The sequence below is a fragment of the Pelophylax lessonae genome (genome assembly GCF_965119305.1).
Source record: "Pelophylax lessonae genome assembly, chromosome: 11".
NCBI lineage: Eukaryota > Metazoa > Chordata > Amphibia > Anura > Ranidae > Pelophylax > Pelophylax lessonae.
In genome coordinates this window covers 212,690,819-212,712,990 of record NC_138778.1, presented here as the reverse complement: position 1 = coordinate 212,712,990, position 22,172 = coordinate 212,690,819, and the positions used below count along the sequence as shown (strand labels likewise).

The 22,172-nt window shown below is 45.1% G+C and overlaps 1 protein-coding gene across 1 annotated transcript in view; it reads left to right on the top strand.

Annotated features, from left to right (window-relative positions):
- Positions 1-22,172, top strand: part of LOC309567495 (bactericidal permeability-increasing protein-like) — a gene marked incomplete at its 3' end in the record, with an annotated part of 130,849 nt that overhangs the window by 68,498 nt on the left and 40,179 nt on the right. The window contains exons 6-12 of the mRNA XM_082272882.1: positions 1,262-1,325; positions 1,421-1,481; positions 6,721-6,812; positions 9,580-9,753; positions 12,369-12,428; positions 14,604-14,774; positions 19,763-19,830. Coding sequence (XP_082129008.1) covers positions 1,262-1,325; positions 1,421-1,481; positions 6,721-6,812; positions 9,580-9,753; positions 12,369-12,428; positions 14,604-14,774; positions 19,763-19,830 — 690 coding nt within the window. The remainder of the gene's footprint in view (positions 1-1,261; positions 1,326-1,420; positions 1,482-6,720; positions 6,813-9,579; positions 9,754-12,368; positions 12,429-14,603; positions 14,775-19,762; positions 19,831-22,172) is intronic.

The window sequence follows — 22,172 nt, the reverse complement described above, 5'->3', positions numbered from 1 at the left end:
TAGTTGTACTCTCTTGTAGTATATATTGGTCCCTGTAATATGTATATAGTAAGGTATATCCTCCAGGTAGTTAGTTGTACTCTCTTGCAGTATATATTGGTCCCTGTAATATGTATATAGTAAGGTATATATACTCCAGGTAGTAGTTGTACTCTCTTGTAGTATATAGTGTTCCCTGTAATATGTATATAGACTATATACACATTACAGGGAACACTATATACTACAAGAGAGTACAACTACTAAATGGAGGATATATACCTTACTATATACATATTACAGGGACCAATATATAGTAAGGTATATCCTCCAGGTACTAGTTGTCTCTTGTGTGGATGGAGAGAGAGAGTGAAAAAAAAAAAAGAAAATCAAGCAGCCTGGCAGCTGGGCTGGCTGCCTTACCTTTCACAACGGCTGCACATGAAGGTAGAAGTTGGGTGGAGGCGCCAATCTTCTAGGCACGTAGAGGAGGACGAGCCGACGAGGAGCTGTGCATCATGGGTCTGCTCTGCTCTCAGAACGTGACGTCACTGGTTGCTAGATGCCAATCGGCCTGGCCTTAGCAACCAGTGGACTTGAGCCACCGGCGGACAACAAGGGGTGGGGGGGGCGGCGGGGCCCGGCGGACAACGGGGGGCCCTAGACCACCAGGTAAACTAAGTAATCTGGAGGATTCTGGCCTGTTGACAGTAATTGCCACCATGTGTGTGGGCTGTGGGGCCCCTTGGCAAGTGGGGCCCCTGGGCAATTGCCGGGCATGCCCATTGGGAAAGACGGCCCTGCAAGGTTTGCCATTACTGTCCTAAACCATACCTAGGGATACATACACTGAGAGATATAACGACTAATGACATCTCAGGTTTAATTGGTATTATAAACCTGCTTTGTCTTTGTACAAGAACATTATTCTACTTTGTATTCTGCAAAAGTATTGTATAATGTAATACTCCGGAATGTGCCTTGTTTATTGTTCTGTAAAAAGTTGTTAATAAACTTTATTCTGATTTAAAAAAAAAAATTGCAAAGGTTTCATACAAACTTCTTTTACGTCATCATTATGGGGGATTATTTGTAAAATTATGAGGAAAGTAATGAATTTAATCCATTTTTGGAAGAAGGCTGTAAGTTAACATAACAAAATGTGGGAAAAGTGAAGCGCTGTGAATACTTTCTGGATTCCCTGTATAAATGAAGACATTCCCATTATGATTATACAATAAAGTTATATTACTGGCTCATGGTACGGTTTCTTTTCATGCAGATGGTTCTTTAACAAGTATAAACATTCCATGATAGGACCCATCCGTTCCGCCATCAGTTCCCAGGTATTTGCTTATGTGGAAGGCCAACCAATGACATTCCATCTGTCAGTTTTGTAAGCAAGTGTTGCATGGCATTAACTTGTCTCTTTTTTATCCAGATCTGCCCCTCGTTTGAACAAGCTGTGCAACAGATGGAGAAAAAATTGAGCGCTCTCCCAGGTAATTAGGTAGATCGCCCTTCGGAGGAGGTAATAGTATACAACCAGGCTGGGCTGTCCAATGTCTGGTTGAAAGATGAGCACCAAATAGATAAACCTCTGAGTGTCTAAGGGCTCTTTCACACAGGCGGACCGTTCAGATCTGTTTGACCGTTTTTTTGGCGGATCTGAACGGTCCCCCCATGCATCCCTATCCGTCAAATCTGAAAACCCTATTTTCCATCCGTCCAGTGGATCGGATGGGATCGGATGAGAACGGACCAACGGTCCGTTCCCATCCGATTTCCCCCATAGAGATGCATGGGGAACTGACAGCTGTATCTCCGCACACAGCGCGGAGACAGAGCTGTCATCCTCCTGCTCAGCGGGGGATCGGTGGATTGATCCCCCGCTGAGAAAAACGGACTCCGTCCGACGGACGGAGTGTGTGAAAGGGGCCTAAGGGTATGTGCATACTTTGGAGGCAAAACAATGTTTGGCACCCTTATCCATTTTATTTACATCTCATTCTTGTCTGGCTGTGTATCTTAAAACCCAATTGGACTTTTCAGTTTAAAACAGCTAAATACATTCCAGGTACATTAAATGCGAAGGTGTTCAAAGTCTTGCAGGTGGTTTCCTTTAACCGGTTCCGGACCGCCCACCGCTGATTTACTGCGGCAGACAACCCTCCTGCGCAAAACGACATAGACGTACTTTGGTCGCGCGCCTGCAGCTAGGGGGTGCGCTCCCACTCATCATCGGGGACTCCGATGCACGGGGCAGGCGGCTCCAATTGCCGTCTGACACCCGCGATCGATCCCCACTGAGGGAGAAGAACGGTCGGCTGTTGTGAACACAGCTGACCGTTCTTCTCCCTGGAATGATCACAGAGCGCCTGTGATCCTTCTATATAGGATCACAGGTCTCTATGGTCATTCCACAAGTCCAACCCCCCCACAGTTAGAATCACTCCCCTAGGTACACATTTAACCCCTTGATCACCCACAATGTTAACCCCTTCCCTGCCAGTGTCATTATTACAGTAACAGTGCACATTTTTAGCACTGATTACTGTAGTAATGTCACTGGTCCCCCCAAAAGTGTCAAAAATGTCAGTTAGGGGTCCGATCTGTCCGCCACAAAAAATCGTAGATCGCGACCATTACTGGTTAAAAAAAAAAAAAAAACAATAAAAATGACATAAATCTTTCCCGTAGTTAGTAGACGCGATAACTTTTGCGCAAACCAATCAAAATACGCTTATTACAATTTTTTTTTACCAAAATATGTAGCAAAAAAACAAATTGGCGTAAAATGTTAAAAAACATTTTTTAACACCTCCGCTGACACCCGCTGCCATCCGCATCCGATCCTGTCCGTGAAATCCGGACGGATGGAAACCCTATTTTTCCATCCGTTCAGGGATCGGATCGGATTGGATGAGAGCGGACAGGCGGTCTGCTCTTATCCGATACCCCATACAGAGCAGCGACATCTCCCTCTCCGCACTGCAAGCGGAGACGGAGCTGTCATCCGCCGGCTCAGCCTACGGAGGCGGACCGTGTGAAAGAGCCCTTAGACTTTACAACTCCTTTAAGCTTTATTAATTGCCTCAGTAAGGCACATCAGACCGCTGGAGAGAGACCACTGCTTCCCCACAGAGATCATCCGCTTGTTTTGCCAATTCTTTAACCACTTCTAGACCGAAAGATTTTCCCCCTTAATGGGCCAGGCCATTATTTGTGATTCGGCACTGCATTATTTTAACAGACAATTGCACAGTCATGCGACGCTGTACCCAAAAAAAATTGATGACTTTTTTTCCCCCACAAATAGAGCTTTCTTTTGGTGGTATTTGATCACCTGTGCGATTTTTATTTTTTGCGCAAACAAAACAAGACTGACAATTTTGAAAAAAAAAAAACAATATTTTTCACTTTCGGCTATATAACATTCCCCAAAAAAAATTTTTTTTAAATCAAATTTTTTCATCATTTTAGGTCAATTTGTATTCTGCTACATATTTTTGGTAAAAAAAAAAAAAAAAAAAATCCCAATGCGCAAAAGTTAGCATGTCTACAAACTAGGTGAGAGATTTATGTCATTTTTATTTATTTATTTATTTTCACTAGTAATGGCGGCGATCTGTGATTTTTTGCGGGACTGCGACATTGTGGCGGACAGATCGGACCCCTGACTGACATTTTTGGGGGGACCAGTGACATTACTACAGTAATCAGTGCTAAAAATATGCACTGTTACTGTAATAATGACACTGGCAGGGAAGGGTTTAGTCCAGGGGCAATCAAAGGGTTAAGTGTGAGCCTAGGGGGTGTTTTCTAACTGTGAGGGGGATGGGCTTATAAAACCAATACAGAGACCTGTGATCCTAAATAGGAGGGACACAGGAGCTCTGCATTGATTGCTGAGAACAAAGGTCTGCTGTGTTTACAACAGCAGACCGCCGTTCTCTCTTCACAGGGAGCCATTGTGAGTGCTATTTATCTATTCATAATTATTTCCTTATTTAGAGAAGAACAACGTTCGCCTGGCTGTGGGTAACCTTTTTAGCAATGTGTAAATCTGAACTTTAGGTAGATATAAACGAATAAAATCTTCTAATCATGATTACATTATAACCACTTCCTTACCGCGCTATAGCCGAAAGACGGCTACAGCGCAGCTCTCTCGATCCAGGAGGGCGTCCACGCCTCTCACACACCACCTGGGGCGCGCATCTGGCTCGCTGCGTGATCATGGTAGGGGGCCAATTACAGCGGCCCTTTACTATGTGATTAGCTGTGTCCAATCACAGCTGATCACAATGTAAACAGAGTTGCCGGCTATCGGCTTTTCTTTCCTCACGCGCTGTCATAGCACGAGGAGAGGAGAGCCAGTAACCAGCAATCCCGACAGGGGATACGCACACAGATAATCAGGGTGCGGATCATCATCAGCAACCCCAACAGTGCCAATTAGTGCCCATCAGTGCTGCATTTCAGTGCCCAGCAGTGTCGCCTATCAGTGCCCAAAAGTGCTGCCTATCAGTGCCGCCTCATTAGTGCCCATCAGTGCCTCCTCTTCAGTGCCCACCAGTGCACATCAGTGAAGCAGTAAAATTTACTTATTTGCAAAATTTTAAAACAGAAACTAAAAAAAAAAAGTATTTTTTTTTTTCAAAATTTTCCGTATTTTTTGTTTATAGCTCAAAAAATAAAAAAACACAGTGGTGATTAAATACCACCAAAAGAAAGCTCTATCTGTCTCCACAAAATGATAAAAATGCCATATGGGTACAGTGTTGCATGACCGCGCAATTATCATACAAAGTGCAACAGCGCTAAAATCTGAAAACTGGCCTGGTCAGGAAGGGGGAATACTGTATATACTCGAGTATAAGCCGACTTTTTCAGCATGTTTTTATATGCTGAAAAAGCCCCCCTCGCCTTATACTTGAGTCATGGTCTCACTTACCTATTCTCCGGGCAGTGCGCATGCGCCGCCGCCGCTCGGGAAAGCCCATACACGTTCGGCTATTCCCGGGCAGCCGGCACATGTGCGGTGACGTGTTGGCGCCGGGCGGCGCCATTTTTAAATTTAAGGCGCTTCACCGAACGGTAAGTTAGACTCCTCCTCAGCCCCTGCATCTCATCAGGAGATGCAGTGCTGCAGACATGGTAGATACAGTGCTGCAGGCATGGTACAGGACATTCTACTGTACCATGCCCGCAGCACTGCATCTCCTGTACCATCTTCTGTACCATCTGTGCCATGCCTGTACCATGCCTGAACCATCTCCTGTGCCATGCCTGAACCATCTCCTGTGCCATGCCTGTACCATCTCCTGTGCCATGCTTGTACCATCTCATGTGCCATGCCTGTACCATCTCATGTGCCATGCCTGAACCATCTCCTGTGCCATGCCTGAATCATCTCCTGTGCCATGCCTGTACCATCTCCTCTGCCATCTCCTGTACCGTCTCCTGTACCATGCCCGAACCATCTCCTGTACCATGCCTGTACCATCTCCTGTGCCATCTCCTGTACAATCTCCTGTGCAATGCCTGAACCATCTCCTGTGCCATGCCTGAACCATCTCCTGTGCCATGCCTGTACCATCTCCTGTACCATGCCCAAACCATCTCCTGTACCATGCCTGTACCATCTCCTGTACCATCTCCTGTGCAATGCCTGAACCATCTCCTGTACCATGCCTGAACCATCTCTTGTACCATACCTGAACCATCTCCTGTGTCATGCCTGTACCATCTCCTGTGCCATGCCTGTACCATATCCTGTGCCATGCCTGCACCATCTCCTGTACCATACCTGTACCATCTCCTGTGTCATCTCCTGTTCCATCTCCTGTACCATGCCTGAACCATCTCCTGTACCATGCCTAAACCATCTCCTGTACCATGCCTAAACCATCTCCTGTACCATGCCTGTGCCATCTCTTGTACCATGCTCACAGCCCTGCATCTCCTGTACCATGTCCGCAGCCCCTGTTTTGGGTCTCAAGGTGGTCCAGTTGGGTCCAGTAGCTGCTGCATTTCCCACACTAGGCTTATACTCAAGTCAATAGGTTTTTCCAGTTTTTTGTGGTAAAATTAGGTGCCTCAGCTTATATTCGGGTCAGCTTATACTCGACTATATACGGTAAGTGCCCAGTAAGCAAGTGGTTAAATGTAGTTTTTAGTGTAAGCAGTGTCAGTACCTGAATACGACCTGTAATATGAGAGGAAGGAGCAACACAAGGAGCCAATCAGTTCATGTTCTGTCAATCAACATGCTGATAAGAGGAGAGAGCAGAGCGATGGAGGGATGAGTTCATACCTGTGCTGCTTCTCCTTTCAAGGTTCAGTCACAGGCTGGGGTCCAGCATGACCTAGGCTCAAGGGGGAATGGTTTGAATGATGCTGGCCATCATACTAAGGACATTCAGAAAAAAAAAAGTACTCTTGGGGAAATCTCTGGATTGAAACTGAATATTGGAATATAGCTTGGTTTTCTCATTTTGTCTTTTAATAGGCTATTCATCTTTATGTTGCTAAGTCTGGTTGGAGTTCTACTTTTCAAACCAGTGGATAAAAATATGTTCCTGGTGCCATGGAAAGCATTGCTCCAGCACATAGTGATGCCATATGTCTAGTAAACTTCTAGACTGGGCAACCTACCAACTGGATGACCCCCTTAATGAGCAATACCACTTAAATAATGACACAGAAACCAATGGATCAGTTCTTTGTATTTTGCAGTCTCCATACCGGTGGATTCCGTGTCTGATGTGGAAGTCAATTTGTTGGGACCTCCGCTCATTACAAGTGAACGTTTTGATCTTCTTGTAAAGGTGACTATGATGGAGAAGAAAGCAGGGTGACTAGGTTAAAAATACGGGGGGGCTCATCAGATTAAAAAAGACCCAGATCCAACAATTTCAACAAAATTCTACCTATATGATTGTTTTCAGCATTTTATTTACCTGTAAAAGCCTCTCTTATGTGGACATCCAAAAGCCCTGAGACTGCTGCTTGGTGCTGTCTTGGATGTGATACCAACACCCCAACAGACTCAAGTGACACTCTATATTAGGGATCGACCGATTATCGGCACCACCGATATATCGGGGGCCAATATGCACTTTCCCTGATATATCGGAATCGGCCCCTGAGGTTACCAATATTGCCCATATTTCGTAAAGTGCTGTACCAGAGTGATGTCTGCAGCAAGAGGCATCATCCCGGTACCGGCGTCCATAACCTACGGTCAGCTGTCTTGTAATGAGAAACGATGCGGCTGAGAAGCCGCTCGGCTGTCATTGCAAGGAGCGGGAGGGGACGTTCCCCCCCCCCCTCCCCGCCGCCTTCCGTGGCATCCATCCTGCACGGCTGCCGAACAGAAGACCCGATCAAAGCTGCATTCGGCTCTGATCGGGTCTCCATGTAAAAACCCAGAAGTGATGTCATGACATCACTTCCGGGTACTCAGCACCACATTCACAAAACTGACAGCATTCAAAACAGCCAAACTTGGCGTTTTGAATGCTTTTCAGTGCCGAGGAGGGGTTTGGGGTCTTTTAGACCCCCAGATCTCTCCACAAGTATATATATGTATGACCAGAGCGCTAAAAACCTCCAACACAGGAGATGTGCATGACAAATCAAATGCAAAACAAGGAGGGGGGGGGGAGGACAAAAAAGGGCAAACAAAAGACTAAGCAATAAATGAAACTAATAAAAGGAAATTACTGTATTGTATGGGATCAGCGTGTTGACAAGAGGGGATAGTCCATATGCACTGAGCCGCTCTTCCACAGACCAAGAGGAAATTCTGTATAAGCAAAAAAAACACAGAGGAGAAGCGCTCTAAGTGCAGACAGTTTATTAATACATATAAGGCAATGTGTGTGGTAACTCACAAGACATGAATGAAGGTCAGGCTGTGTAACACCATTAGATCTTGAGACATCCTCTGGGGGGAGGGGGGTGTACCATCCACTCCAAGGCGCCGTCCGTGGCTGAGTCAATGTTAATCGGAGGAAAGAAAGCCGGCTGCCTCCCGCCTCAGTGCACGATAAGCGGTCAGATGGAGATGACCGGCGGCTGCAAGGTTCCGTAGGTGGATGGACGCTCTCCCGTCACCAGGGGTGGTGTAATCCAACAGCGAAAAAACGGCAGGCACGACGCGTTTCTGAGCATGCGCGGGGTCAGTATACCCGGCGCGCTCTTTCTTCAGGTGCTGGAGCGCCGTAGACTCTACAAAGTTTATATATGGCTCAGTTGATTAGTGATTCACCACAGCTGGGAAAGGGGGAAATGGCTCGAAGGTAAAAAGATTTGGAACCAGAGCTTAAAGCAACCAGTTCATTAAAAAAAAAAACAGCAACTTTAAAAACAATTATACATAATTGCACAGGATTAAAAACATATATCAAAGGTGGATTGTACTCGGTTGGCTGGCCACAGATTCACATGTATGGGGCTAAAGCGACAATTTCTCATAAGACTCAGATATATGCTATAATGGATAATAGATAATGAATAATCTCTCCACAAGGAGTACCTGGAAAAAATAAAAAAAATGTTTTTACATGTCCCAAAATATTGGCCGATATCAGCCGATACTGATATCCGATGACCAAAATATCGGTATCGGTATTGACATTAAAAAAACTATATCGGTCGATCCCTACTCTATAGTAATTCACTTCTCCTCCTCCATCTACATAAAAGGTTGCTTAAGAGCAGGGCCCCTGATAGGGGGGACCACCAGTTCTTCTGTAGAGGGCCCCACAGGGGGGCACACAGGGGGGCCCCAACAGCACAGGGAATCGGTGCAGTCGGGCGGAGGGGCAATTACAGAAAGAAGCCCTGTGCGGCTCTCTGCAGCAGCTGAAAGTCAGAAGTCAGTTTTTCCCCCTCCTGCCAGCTTTCAGCTGCTGCAGGGGGAGACACAGACACAGGGCATCATTCCCATAATCGCTTCCTCGACACCGATCCCCCCTTCCTGTTCTGCCTGCTCCTGATCCCCCCCCATGTGCCCCCCTTTACCGTGCAGTCCCTCCCCTCCCTCCCGCAGCGCTGCAGGCTTCCCTATCCTGTTAAAAAATAACAAATTGTAAAAAAAAAAAAAAAATAACAATTAAACATTGTAAGAAAAAAAATTGTAAAATAAAATAACGGTAAACTTTTTTCACTTTTAAAAAATGTAAAAAAAAACTATAAAAAAAGAGCTCATTCACACAGGTTCTCTGTTATGTTTGTGTCCGCTAATAATGATTTTAGTGTATTGTTAGTGAAAATATTGTCTTGACATATTGGGGGGGGGGGGGGGCCCTGCCAGGTAGGCTATACGGGGCCCCGTGATTTCTAACAGCAGCCCTGCTTAAGAGTGAAGGGAGGGGTGATGGAGCTAGGCCAGCACATACAGTAATGAAACACTCCCATAACAGGAACTGTTTTTGGGAACTGGCCATTCCTAGAATAGTCAAATATTAATAGCAAATTCAAAGGCACATGCATGTAAACATTTAAAATAATTATTTTCTTTGTAAATTTTCCTGCATTTTTTAAAGTTGATGACAGGGCCTTTTTAACTGCCTTTCTTATACCCCCCAGGGGGACTTTGTTGGTAAATCAGGGTACTCGATGCCCTATCAGCCGGAGAAGCTTGTGTTGCCAGATGTTGACTCGCGCATGTTGCTCATGGCTTTGTCGCAGTTCTCCGCCAACTCAGCCGGGTTTGTGCACTACAAAGCTGGGTTCTTAAATTATAATATCACCGATGACATGGTGAGTAGAAACATTTATTTATTCTTTTATTTTATTTATATTAAAGAAGACCATGTACTGGGACTTGCATTGCTCTGCCAGGGAGTTGAAGTGATTTGAGTTGGTTGCACAACGGTGCTTGTATAACAGTGTAAATTTGCTGTCCCCTCAAAATAATTCAACACACAGCCATTAATGTCTAAACCGCTGGCAACAAAAGTGAGTACACCCCTAAGTGAAAATTTCCAAATTGGGCCCAAAGTGTTGATATTTTGTGTGGGCACCATTATTATCCAGCACTGCCTTAACCCTCTAGGGCAGTGATGACGAACCTTGGCACCCCAAATGTTTTGGAACTACAGTTCCCATGATGCTCATGCACTCTGCTGTGTAGTTGAGCATCATGGGAAATGCAGTTCCATAACATCTGGGGTGCCAAGGTTCGCCATCACTGCTCTAGGGCATGGAATTCACCAGAGCTTCACAGGTTGCCACTGGAGTCCTCTTCCACTCCTCCATGAGGACATCACAGAGCTGGTGGATGTTAGAGACCTTGCGCCTCCTCCACCTTCTGTTTGAGGATGCCCCACAGATGCTCAATAGGGTTTAGTTTAGGTCTGGAGACATGCTTGGCCAGTCCATGATGTTTACCCTCAGCTTCTTTAGCAAAGCAGTGGTAGTCTTGGAGGTCTGTTTGTGGTCATTATTATGTGGGAATACTGCCCTGCGGCCCAGTCTTCAAAGGGAGGGGATCATGCTTTGCTTCTGTATATCACAGTACATGTTGGCATTCATGGTTCCCTCAATGAACTGTAGCTCCCCAGTGTTGGCAGCACTCATGCAGCCCCAGACCATGACACTCCCACCTGGTTGCCGCCATACACGCTTGACACCATCTGAACCAAATAAGTTTATCTTGGTCTCTTTAGACCACAGCTAAAGGTTCCAGTAATCCATGTCCTTAGTCTGCTTGTCTTCAGCAAACTGTTTGCAGGCTTTCTTGTGCATCATCTTTAGAAGAGGCTTCCTTCTGGGATGACAGCCATGCAGACCAATTTAATGCAGTGTGCAGCGTATGGTCTGAGCACTGACAGGCTGAAGAACAAAGACACCTCTGGATATGACGCTGAGCACGTGCACTCAACTTCTTTGGTTGACCATAGGGAGGCCTGTTCTGAGTGGAACCTGTCCTGGTAAACCACTGTATGGTCTTGGCCACCGTGCTGCAGCTCAGTTTCAGAGTCTTGGCAATTTTCCTATAGCCTAGGCCATCTTTATGCAGAGCAACAATCATTTTTTCCGATCCTCAGAGAGTTCTTTGCCATGAGGTGCCATGTTGAACTTTCAGTGACCAGTATGAGAGAGTGAGAGCGATAATACCAAATTCAACACACCTGCTCCCCATTCACACTTGAGACCTTGTAACACTAACGAGTCACATGACACCGGGGAAGGAAAATGGCAAATTGGGCCCAATTTGGACATTTTCACTTAGGGGTGTACTCACTTTTGTTGACAGTGGTTTAGACATTAATGGCTGTGTGTTGTTATTTTGAGGGGACAGCAGATTTACACTGTTACACAAGCTGTACACTCACTACTTTACATTGTAGAAAAGTGTCATTTCTTCAGTGTTGTCACATGAAAAGCTATAATAAAATTTCTACTAAAATGTGAGGGGTGTACTCACTTTTGTGAGATACTGTATATTAGATGGCCGAGATGGAAGAAGCAATTGCTCAGTGGCCTCACTGGTGCATTTATGTAACTGTTGGATAGCATAATCTAGTGTTGGTTGCTAAATGGTGTAGAAAATTGTCGTGTGCAGACCTTTATTGCTAATATAAGTGCAGCGTTAAACATACATGCAGTGTAATTTGAACAAAAAATACACAGATCATTGTTCATCACTATGTGTGCAAATCAACAGAGCAATATGCATCACCATGTGTGCAAATAAGATTCCACATTAAAATTGAAAGAGTCCAAAATAAGAAAGAAATGGCTAAGAAATAGTAGTCTTCCAATCGTGGGAAAAAAAGGATAAGTGTAAATATCCAAACACAACCAACATGACTCCAGTTGTAAAGACCATACAACCCCCCAGTGCACAGAGAAGAGGTGGGGAGGGCTTCCCGGAAACATTATGACCTTCAATTAAGAATGGTCAACAATCGCTTGTAAAAATCGTCAAAATCACCTGATGACGTCACTTCTGACTAAACGTGTTGGGAGGAGCTGAAATACACGCCACTGCTCATGCGAGATCCTGCTGAGGCCATCCTGCTTTCTGGATTAGGAGCCAGTTTTGTATACCAAGTGCCTGTTCAATACTATTTCAATATAAGTGTATTAACCAGATTAAATTACTGTTTTTAAATGGAATTACACTATGGAGATTGTTTCTTCTTCTTTCCATGACACTACCTTTGTACTGAGTATGTGCGCTTAGAATCCTTTAGCATCAACACAACATTTTAGTTTGATGTAGTTTCCGAGTATAGTTAGCCATTTAAAGAGTAGCAAACAAGCGTTGTTTGACCACTCTTTATTAAGGGTCACACTGTTTCCAGTAATGGCAACCAACTGAATGGTTACAATTTAAATAGGGATAAAATGTCTTGTGCTTATTTTAGATTCCGACGATATCCCCAGTACGGCTAAACATAAGAAGTTTAGGAATCTATGCACCAGAGGTAAGAGGACACTTTTGTATGCCTGGAGGCTGCACTATTATTATTATTATTTTACAGGATTTATATAGCGCCAACAGTTTGCGCAGCGCTTTACAATGTGAGGGAAGACAATACAGTTACAATATAATTCAATACAGGAGGAATTAGAAGGCCCTGCTCGTTAGAGCTTACAATCTAGAAGGGAGGGTCAAGTGAAACAAAAGGCAATAACCGTGGGGGATGGGCTGATGGAGAAAATGGAAGTATAGTTGTTAGGTGTGGGTAGGATAGGCTTCTCTGAAGAGGAGGGTTTTCAGGGATCGTCTTAAAGCTAATAGAGTAGGAGATAATCAGACAGATAAGGGTAAGGAGTTCCATAGGATTGGAGAGGCTCTTGAAAAGTCGGCGAGTATGGGAGGGGCGAGTATGGGAGGAGGTGACGAGGGGGCTAGAGAGCAGGAGGTTTTGAGAGGAACGAAGAGAGCGATTAGGTTGGTATTTTGAGATTAGACTAGTGATGTAGCTGGGGGCTAAGCCAGTGGATGGCTTGACAGAAAGGAGCAGCGAACACTGAGCGATTGGTAAGGTGGATGAGTCTGGCAGCAGTGTTCATGATGGATAGCCTATGTAGAGGTAAGCCAATGAGAAGGGAATTGCAGTAGTCGAGGTGCGAGATGACCAGGGAGTGAACTAGGAGCTTTTTTGTGTCTTTGGTGAGAAAGGGGCGTATTTTGGAGATGTTGCTGAGGTTGAGGCGGCAAGATTTGGACAGTGATTGGATGTGGGGCTTAAAGGAGAGTTTAAAGTCCAGGACTACACCAAGGACCTTGGCATGTGGGGATGGGCTGATAGTAGTGCCATTGATATTGACAGAGAGATGCACTATGGAGACATGGGATGAAATTGTAGGTGCTTCTGTACTGTTGCATAGATTGTTAGGGTTCCTTCTCAAAATGCGTTTGTGGAATTGCTTAGTTAAATTATGAGATCTTCTCAAGATCTTAGATTGCCTGCCACTGTTCAATTTAATTCATTTGTAATTAATTAAACTGAATGTATAGGTGACTCTAACACCTCTATATATAAGACTGGCAAAAAAATATACACACAATTGTTAAAAGACCGAAAAATTACAGATACCTGATAACAGTTGACAGGATATAGAAAATAGCAGTCTCCGATCTCACTCTCATGTTCCATCCATCTCACCAGGGAGGCACAACCTGCAGACAGCTCACACTCCAGTCTGTTCAGTTTTGATGGACATGATGGCGTTTCTCCCATCAAAGAGCCCCTGACCATGAGTACATTTGAGCTGATTAAGGGCTGGTTTAGACCATGCCTACAGATGAATCGCACCAGAACTTGCTGTGCATTCCCTGTGCGATTTGCATGTGGTTCTGCAGTGCAATTTCAGCCCATTCTGGGCCAGTTCATACTGACTTGTGCTAAAATGCATGGAAAATGAAAGTACATTTCTATCCATTTTAGTTGCGTTTTAGCGCGCGCTGACGTCCGTTTACATACATTTTGATGTCCGTTGACAGGCATGCTCAGCGGTATGGTGTGAATAGGACACTTTGGAAATGATTGTTTTTTTCAGATGTCTTTTCGCAGATCAATGCACTGGTGTGAACTGGCCCTCATGGGCTAAAAGTCCCACCACACTGCACCAAAGTAGTGCATGCACTACCTTTTTAAAACACACCGTAACCAGATCGCATGGTACAAAAGTACCATGTGATCCAATGCAGGCAAGCGCACTGGGTTTGCAACCTGTGTTTAGGGTGTCATTAACTTTTCTATTGACACCTGCTGCAGATCGCAAATGGAGTGCGTTTTGCATATGGTCTGAATCCAGTGCATTCCAGTGCAATTCATCTGCAGGCATAGTGTGAACCGGTTCTAAGATTGCATGCAAAACGCAGCACCCCTAAATAATAACAAAACTGATGACTTACTCTCAATCGTCCACATTTGGGAGGTATTGCAGACACTAAATATTTACTGAGCTAAATCGGAGCACATACTGCTAATTTTGCTTCTTAGACCGTTCTTTGTGAGTTCTGTTTTTGGTTAGTGCAGCTCACGCTTAATAACTCGATACGAAAATTAGATAGTAATCTAGATTTACAGAAATTGTTTCATTCTGATATGTAAATGTTTGCATTTATAATGGTATTGTTGTCCTTTCAGCTGCCTTCTCGGTACCCAGATTCACCGCCACTGCTGCTCCAGATCTCGGCGCGATCGGCTCCCACGGTGACCTGCCTGCTTGATTCACTAACAGTGCAAGCTTCTATGGTTATTGAGGCCTTTGCCATGTATTCTGAAAAGCCATCGATCTCCCTATTCCAGATACAAGCTGTAAGTTTCAGAAAGGGGTGGTAGAGACTAAATACTTGAATAACAATTTGCATTGTGTCTGAAAAAGGAGGGTCACAGAGGAGATAGCTGGAAGAGGAGGTAGGGAAAGTGTACGGAGAAGGAGGCAAGGAAAGTGTACGGAGTAGGAAGCAAGGGAAGTGTACGGAGAAGGAGGCAAGGGAAGTGTACGGAGAAGGAGGCAAGGGAAGTGTATGGAGAAGGAGGAATAGGAAGTGTACAGATAAGGAGTCAAGGAAAGTGTACAGAGAAGGAGCAAGGGAAGTGTATGGAGAAGGAGGCAAGGGATGTGTATGGAAAGGGAGACAAGGGAAGTGTACAGAGAAGGAGGCAAGGGAAGTGTACAGAGAAGGAGGCAAGGGAAGTGTACGGAGAAGGAGACAAGGGAAGTTTATGGAGAAGGAGGAATAGGAAGTGTACAGAGAAGGAGGCAAGGAAAGTGTACGGAGAAGGAGCAAGGGAACTGTACGGAGAAGGAGGTAAGAGACGTGTATAAAGAAGAAGGTAAGAGACATGTAGGGAGTAGGAGAAGTGTCTGGAGGAAGGGGAAAGGGAAGTGTCTGGGGGAATGAGTAAGGAAAGTGTCTGGGGGACTGGGTAAGGAAAGTGTCTGGAGAAGGGGTAAGGAAAGTGTCTGGAGAAGGGGTAAGGAAAGTGTCTGGAGAAGGGGTAAGGAAAGTGTCTGGAGTAGGAGGAAAGGGAAGTGTCTGGAGGAAGAGGAAAGGAAAGTGTATGGAGAAGGAGGTTTGGGAAGTGTATGGAGAAGGATATAGGGGAAGTGTTGGGTGGAAGGCATAATGAAATTGTCTGGGGATGGAGAAGGTATTGTCTGCTAGAAGAGGTTAAAAAAATATTGGAGACAAAAGAAGTTAGATAAGAAGGCAAAGTAATAAGGAATAAGTGTTTGTTGTAGAAGAAAAAGGAAGAGGCTAGAATAAAAAGTAAGAGAAATGACCTTAGGGTGAGAAATTAGAATGGACTGTAGAAAAATGTAAGAGAAGGCCATGTTTGGATGAAAAAGGAAGAAGAAAGGTGAGATTTGAAGGTAGAGGTAAAGCCCATGTCTAGAGTAAGAGGTAAGGTAAGTTTCTAGAGGGGGCATTAAGGGAAGTGTCTTGAGGAAGAGGTAAGGGAAAAGTGTGGAGTCCTAGGTAATGAAATTGTTTTAAGGATAAGGTAGGAGAAGTGTCTGAAATAAAAGGTAAGGGAATGTTTTGAGCAAGCAGTAAATGAATTGTCCGTAAGAAGAGGAGTCAGAAGAAATGTCTAGAAGAAAGAGTAAGCTAAGTGTTTGGAGGAAGAGGTAAAGGGAGTGTCTGGAGGAAGCATAAATGGAGGTGTCTGGAGGAAGCAGAAAGGGAAGTGCCTGGAGGAAGAGGTAAGGGAAGTGTCTGGAGAAAGAGGTAAGGGAAGTTTTTGGAGAAAGAGGTAAGGAAAGTGTCTGGAGGAAGAGGTAAGGGAAGTGTCTGGAGGAAGAGGTAAGGGAAGTGTCTGGAGGAAGAGGTAAGGGAATGTTTTGAGCAAGAAGTACAGTGCCTTGAAAAACTATTCATACCCCTTGAAATTTTCCACATTTTGTCATGTTCCAACCAAAAACGTAAATGTATTTTATTGGGATTTTATGTTATAGACCGACACAAAGTGGCACATAATTTTGAAGTGAAAGGAAAATGATAAATGGTTTTCACATTTTTTTACAAATATCTGAAAAGTGTGGCATGCATTTGTATTCAGCCCCCCTGAGTAAATACTTTGTAGAACCAACTTTTTCCTGCAATTACAGCTACAAGTCTTTTTGGGGATTTCTCTACCAGCTTTGCACATCTAGAGAGGGACATTTCTGCCCATTCTTCTTTGCAAAATAGCTCAAGCTCTGTCAGATTGGATGGAGAGCGTCTGTGAACAGCAATTGTCAAGTCTTGCCACAGATTCTCATTTGGATTTAGGTCTGGACTTTGACTGGGCCTTTCTAACACATGAATATGCTTTGATGTAAACCATTCCATCGTAGCTCTGGCTGTATATTTAGGGTCATTGTCCTGCTGGTAGGTGAACCTCCACTGTAGTCTCGAGTCTTTTGCAGACTCTAACAGGTTTTCTTCTCTGACTCTAAGATTGCCCTGTATTTGGCTCCATCCATCTTCCCATCAACTCTGATCTTGCTGAAGAAAAGCATCCCCACAGCATGATGCCACCACCATCTATCACGGTGGGGATGGTGTGTTCAGGCTGATGCGCAGTGTTAGTTTTTCACCACACATACGGTTTTGCTTTTGGGCCAAAAAGTTAAATTTTTGTCTCATCTGACCAGAGCACCTTCTTCCACATGTTTGCTGCACCCCCCTCTGGTTGATGCTCTCCTTGCCTGGCCGGTCAGTTCAGGTGGACGGCCATGTCTTGGTAGGTTTGCAATTGTGCCATACTCTTTACATTTTCGGATGGTGGATTGAACACTGCTCCGTGAGATATTCAAAGCTTGGGATATATTTTTATAATCTAACCCTGCTTTCGTCATCTCCACAACTTTATCCCTGACCTGTCTGGTGTGTTCCTTGGTCTACATGATGCTGTTTGTTTACTAAGGTTCTCTAACAAGCCTCTAAGGCCCCTTTCACACAGGTGGACCGTTCAGATCCACCTGTCCGTTTTTTTGGGGATCTGAACGGTGCCCCCATGCATCTCTATGGGGCATTGGATGTCAGCGGAGACATGTCCACTAACATCCGATCCGTCAAATCTGGACGGATGGAAACCCTATTTTCCATCTGTCCAGCGGATGGGATCGGATGAGAACGGACCGACGGTCCGTTCCCATCCAATTTCCCCCACAGAGATGCATGGGGAACTGACAGCTGTGTCTCCGCACACAGCGCGGAGAACAGCTGTCATCCGCCTGCTCAGCGGGGGATCGGCGGATCGATCCCCCACTGAGAAAAACGGACGGAGTGTGTGAAAGGGGCCTAAGGGCTTCACAAACAGTTGTATTTATACTGAGATTAAATTACACACAGGTGGACTCTATTTACTAATTAGGTGACTTCTGAAGGCAATTGGTTCCACTAGATTTTAGTTAGAGGCATCAGAGAAAAGGGGGTGAATACAAATGCACTCTACACTTTTCACATATTTCTTTGTAAAAAAGTTTGAAAACCATTTATCATTTTCCTTCCACTTCACAATTATGTGTCACTTTGTGTCAGTCTATCACATAAAATCCCAATAAAATACATTTACATTTTTGGATGTAACATGACAAAATGTGGAAAGTTTTAATGGGTTTGAAGACTTTTTCAAGGCACTGTAAATTAATTGTCATAGAGAAGAGGAGTCAGAAGAAATGTCTAGAAGGAGGAGTAAGGTAAGTGTTTAGAGGAAAAGGTAAGGTAAGTGTCTGGAAGAAGAGGAAAGGTGAGTGTCTGGAGGAAGAAGTAAGGCAGGTGTCTGGAAGAAGAGGTAAGGGAAGTGTCTGGAAGAAGAGGTAATGCAAGTGTCTGGAGGAGAGGTAATGCAAGTGTCTGGAGGAAGAGGTAAGGCAGGTGTCTGGAGCAAGAGATAAGGGAAGTGTCTGGAGGAAAAGGTGAGGTGGGTGTCTTGGGGGAAGATGTAAGGGAAGTGTCTGGAGGAAGCGGTAAGGGAAGTGTCTGGAGGAAGAGGTAAGGTGGGTGTCTTGGGGGAAGAGGTAAGGGAAGTGTCTGGAGGAAGAGGTAAGGGAAGTGTCTGGAGGAAGAGGTATGGGAAGTGTCTGGAGGAAGAGGTAAGGTGGGTGTCTTGGGGGAAGAGGTAAGGGAAGTGTCTGGAAGAAGAGCTAAGGGAAGTGTCTGGAGGAAGAGGTAAGGTGGATGTCTTGGGGGAAGAGGTAAGGGAAGTGTCTGGAGGAAGAGGTAAGGTGGGTGTCTTGGGGGAAGAGGTAAGGGAAGTGTCTGGAAGAAGAGCTAAGGGAAGTGTCTGGAGGAAGAGGTAAGGGAAGTGTCTGGAGGAAGAGGTAAGGGAAGTGTCTGGAGGAAGGGGTAAGGGAAGTGTCTGGAGGAAGAGGTAAGGGAAGTGTCTGGAGGAAGAGGTAAGGTTAGTGTCTGGATGAGGAGGTAAGGTAAGTGTCTTGGGGGAAGAGGTAAGGTAAGTGTCTGGAAGAAAAGGTAAGGGAAGTGTCTGGACGAAGAGGTAAGGGAAGTGTCTGGAGGAAGAGGTAAGGGAAGTGTCTGGACGAAGAGGTAAGGGAAGTGTCTGGACGAAGAGGTAAGGGAAGTGTCTGGAGGAAGCGGTAAGGGAAGTGTCTGGAGGAAGAGGTAAGGGAAGTGTCTGGAGAAAGATGTAAGGGAAGTGTCTGGAGGAAGAGGTAATGGAAGTGTCTGGAGGAAGCGGTAAGGGAAGTGTCTCGAGTAAGAGGTAAGGGAAGTGTCTGGAGGAAGAGGTAAGGGAAGTGTCTGCAGGAAGAGGTAAAGGAAGTGTCTGGAGAAAGAGGTAAGGGAAGTGTCTGGAGGAAAAGGTAAGTAAGGGAAGTGTCTGGAGGAAGAGGAAAGGGAAGCATTTTGAAGAAAGGTAAGCCACTGAATTTTATCTTCACTCAGTCTGAATATAGCTTCACATTTAGCCTAGGTTCACACTGAGAGTGGGTTTAAAACCATGCGAGTACAGCTGAACTCGCACGATTTCAAACCTGCATTTCAGTGCTAGTTCGGGGGCGATTTGACAGACATCTGTGCGGGTTTATGCACAGATGTCTATTGAAATCTAACCCCCCCCTCCCCCCCAAACTCACCAAAAGTAGTGCAGGAACTACTTGGGAATCGGTGCGGCACTGCAAAGTCGGTGTCGCACCGATTAGGACGGTGACGTTGCCGGCAATAGGCTCTGAATTGGCATGCGATTTGACATGTCAAATCGGCCCGATGTGAATGGGGGCTTATAGCACAATTCAGTGCATTGTATCTATTTAAAAATGCAAATACTAAGACATCATCATTTCTTCTCAGGATTCCCTCATCGGTGTTAATATTATATTATCTGAAGAGACAGCGGGAGCAACAATATCTGTGAAAAAGTAAGCTTCTCTAATTCATGATCCATCTATTCATGATTCATGATCCATCCATAGCTATAATTTGCCTATTAATAATTGATCTTATGCTCAAATCATTACATAATAAGAACCAAACAACATAAACCTGTCATCCTAAGAATGATGTCATTACATCGGGACACTAGAACTTGGAATTATGCTCTGCAGACTTTCTAAACAAAGGGCCAGTTTACTGTCCTTCAGACTTCGGGGGGAAACTGTGGCCAGTGGGAGTGGATAAGTCCTCAGACTTGGTAGTCAGCGGGAGTAAAAAAATTATGCAGCACTGCTGTTGTCAGTAGGAGGAGGTATTAGTGCGATGAATAGTGCCTCCACTATTGGTATTAGTAGCAGCAATAGTGCCTTTACTATTGTTGTCGTTGGGAGGAAAAGTCCCTCATCATTGGTGTCAGTGGGAGGAATAGTGCCCCACCATTGGTATCAGTGGGAGGAATAGTGCCTAATCATTGGTGTCAGTGGGAGGAATAGTCCCTCATCATTGGTGTCAGTGGAGGAATAGTGCCCCATGGTGGGTGTCCGTGGAAGGAATAGTGCCCCATGGTGGAGGTCAGTGGGTGGAATAGTGCCCCATGGTGGGAGTCAGTGGAAGGAATAGTGCCCCATGGTGGGAGTCAGTGGAAGGAATAGTGCCCCATGGTGGGAGTCAGTGGAAGCAATAGTGCCCCATGGTGGGGGTCAGTGGAAGGAATAGTGCCCCATGGTGGGGGTCAGTGGAAGAAATAGTGCCCCATGGTGGTGGTCAGTGGAAGGAGTAGTGCCCCATGGTGGGGGTCAGTGAAAGGAATAGTGCCCCATCATTGGTGTCAGTGGGAGGAATAGTGCTCCATCATTGGTGTCAGTGGGAAGAAGAGTGCCCCATTGTGGAGGTCAGTGGAAGAAATAGTGCCCCATGGTGGGGGTCAGTGGAAGGAATAGTGCCCCATGGTGGGGTTCGAGGGAAGGAATTGTGCCCCATGGTGGGGGTCAGTGAAAGCAATAGTGCCCCATGGTGGGGGTCAGTGGAAGGAATAGTGCCCCATGGTGGTGGTCGAGGGAAGGAATAGTGCCCCATGGTTGGAGTCAGTTCCCTCTACCAATCACCAGGGCTGTACCAAAATGCCTGTGCCCTCACTTTTCAGGTTTCCTCCCACTGTCCAATATGCCTCCCTATTGGACCAGTGTGAAACATTACAGACAAGCTGAGCTGCACCTGAGCATCATGAGCAGACCCTACCGATGGATCCTTCTCTCTGGTAGGCAAAGAACAATATCAATTTACCTGACAATCTCTCTGGTAAGCAGAAAGACCCAAAAACTATACAATCTTCTAGCACCTACCTAGGAGGGTGCTATATGTGTCCTTGGCATTTATACAGTATCCCAGCATGCACTGAGACAGTTTCCTCTACCAATCACCAGGGCTGTACCAAAATGCCTGTGCCCTCACTTTTCAGGTTTCCTACCTCTGTCCAATATGCCTCCCTATTGAACCAGTGTGAAACATTACAGACAAGCTGAGCTGCACCTGAGCACCATGAGCAGACCCTATCAATGGATCCTGCTCTCTGGTAGGCAAAGAACAATATACAATTACCTGATGATCTCTCTGGTAAGCAGAAAGACCCAAAAACTATACTCTCTTCTACCACCTACCTAGGAGGGTGTTACATGTGTAATAAAATGGAATGACATGGGGGAAAAGTATTGAACACATAAAAAAAGGGAAGGGCAAAAAGGCATGTAAAAGCCAAGACACCAGCTGACATCGGTCATTAATTAGAAAGCAATCCTGCCCATTGTCAGTGCAAATTCATTTTAGATGGTCCAGTCTCAACGGATGGCCTATGAAAAGGTGTCACATTACCAAGGTGTCACACAAGAAATATCTCATGATGGGTAAAAGCAAAGAGCTCTCTCTCTAGATCTTTGCAACCTTATTGTTGCAAAACATACTAATGGCATTGGTTACAGAAGGATTTCTAAACTTCTGAGTGTTCCAGTGAGCACTGTTGGGGCCATAATCTGTACATAAAAAGAACATAATTTCACCATAAACTGGCCACGACCAGGTGCTCCTTGCAAGATTTCTTACAGAGGAGTGAAAAGAATTATCTAAAGATTTGTCCAAGAGCCAGTGACCACTTGTGGAGGGCTTCACAAAGATCTGGAATTAGCAGGTACAATTGTTTCAAAGAAAACAATAAGTAATGCACTCATCCGCCAGGGCCTGTATGCACGTTCACCACACAAGACTCCATTGCTGAAGAAAAAGCATGTTGAAGCTCATTTAAAGTTTGCTGAACAACATTTAGACAAGCCCGTGA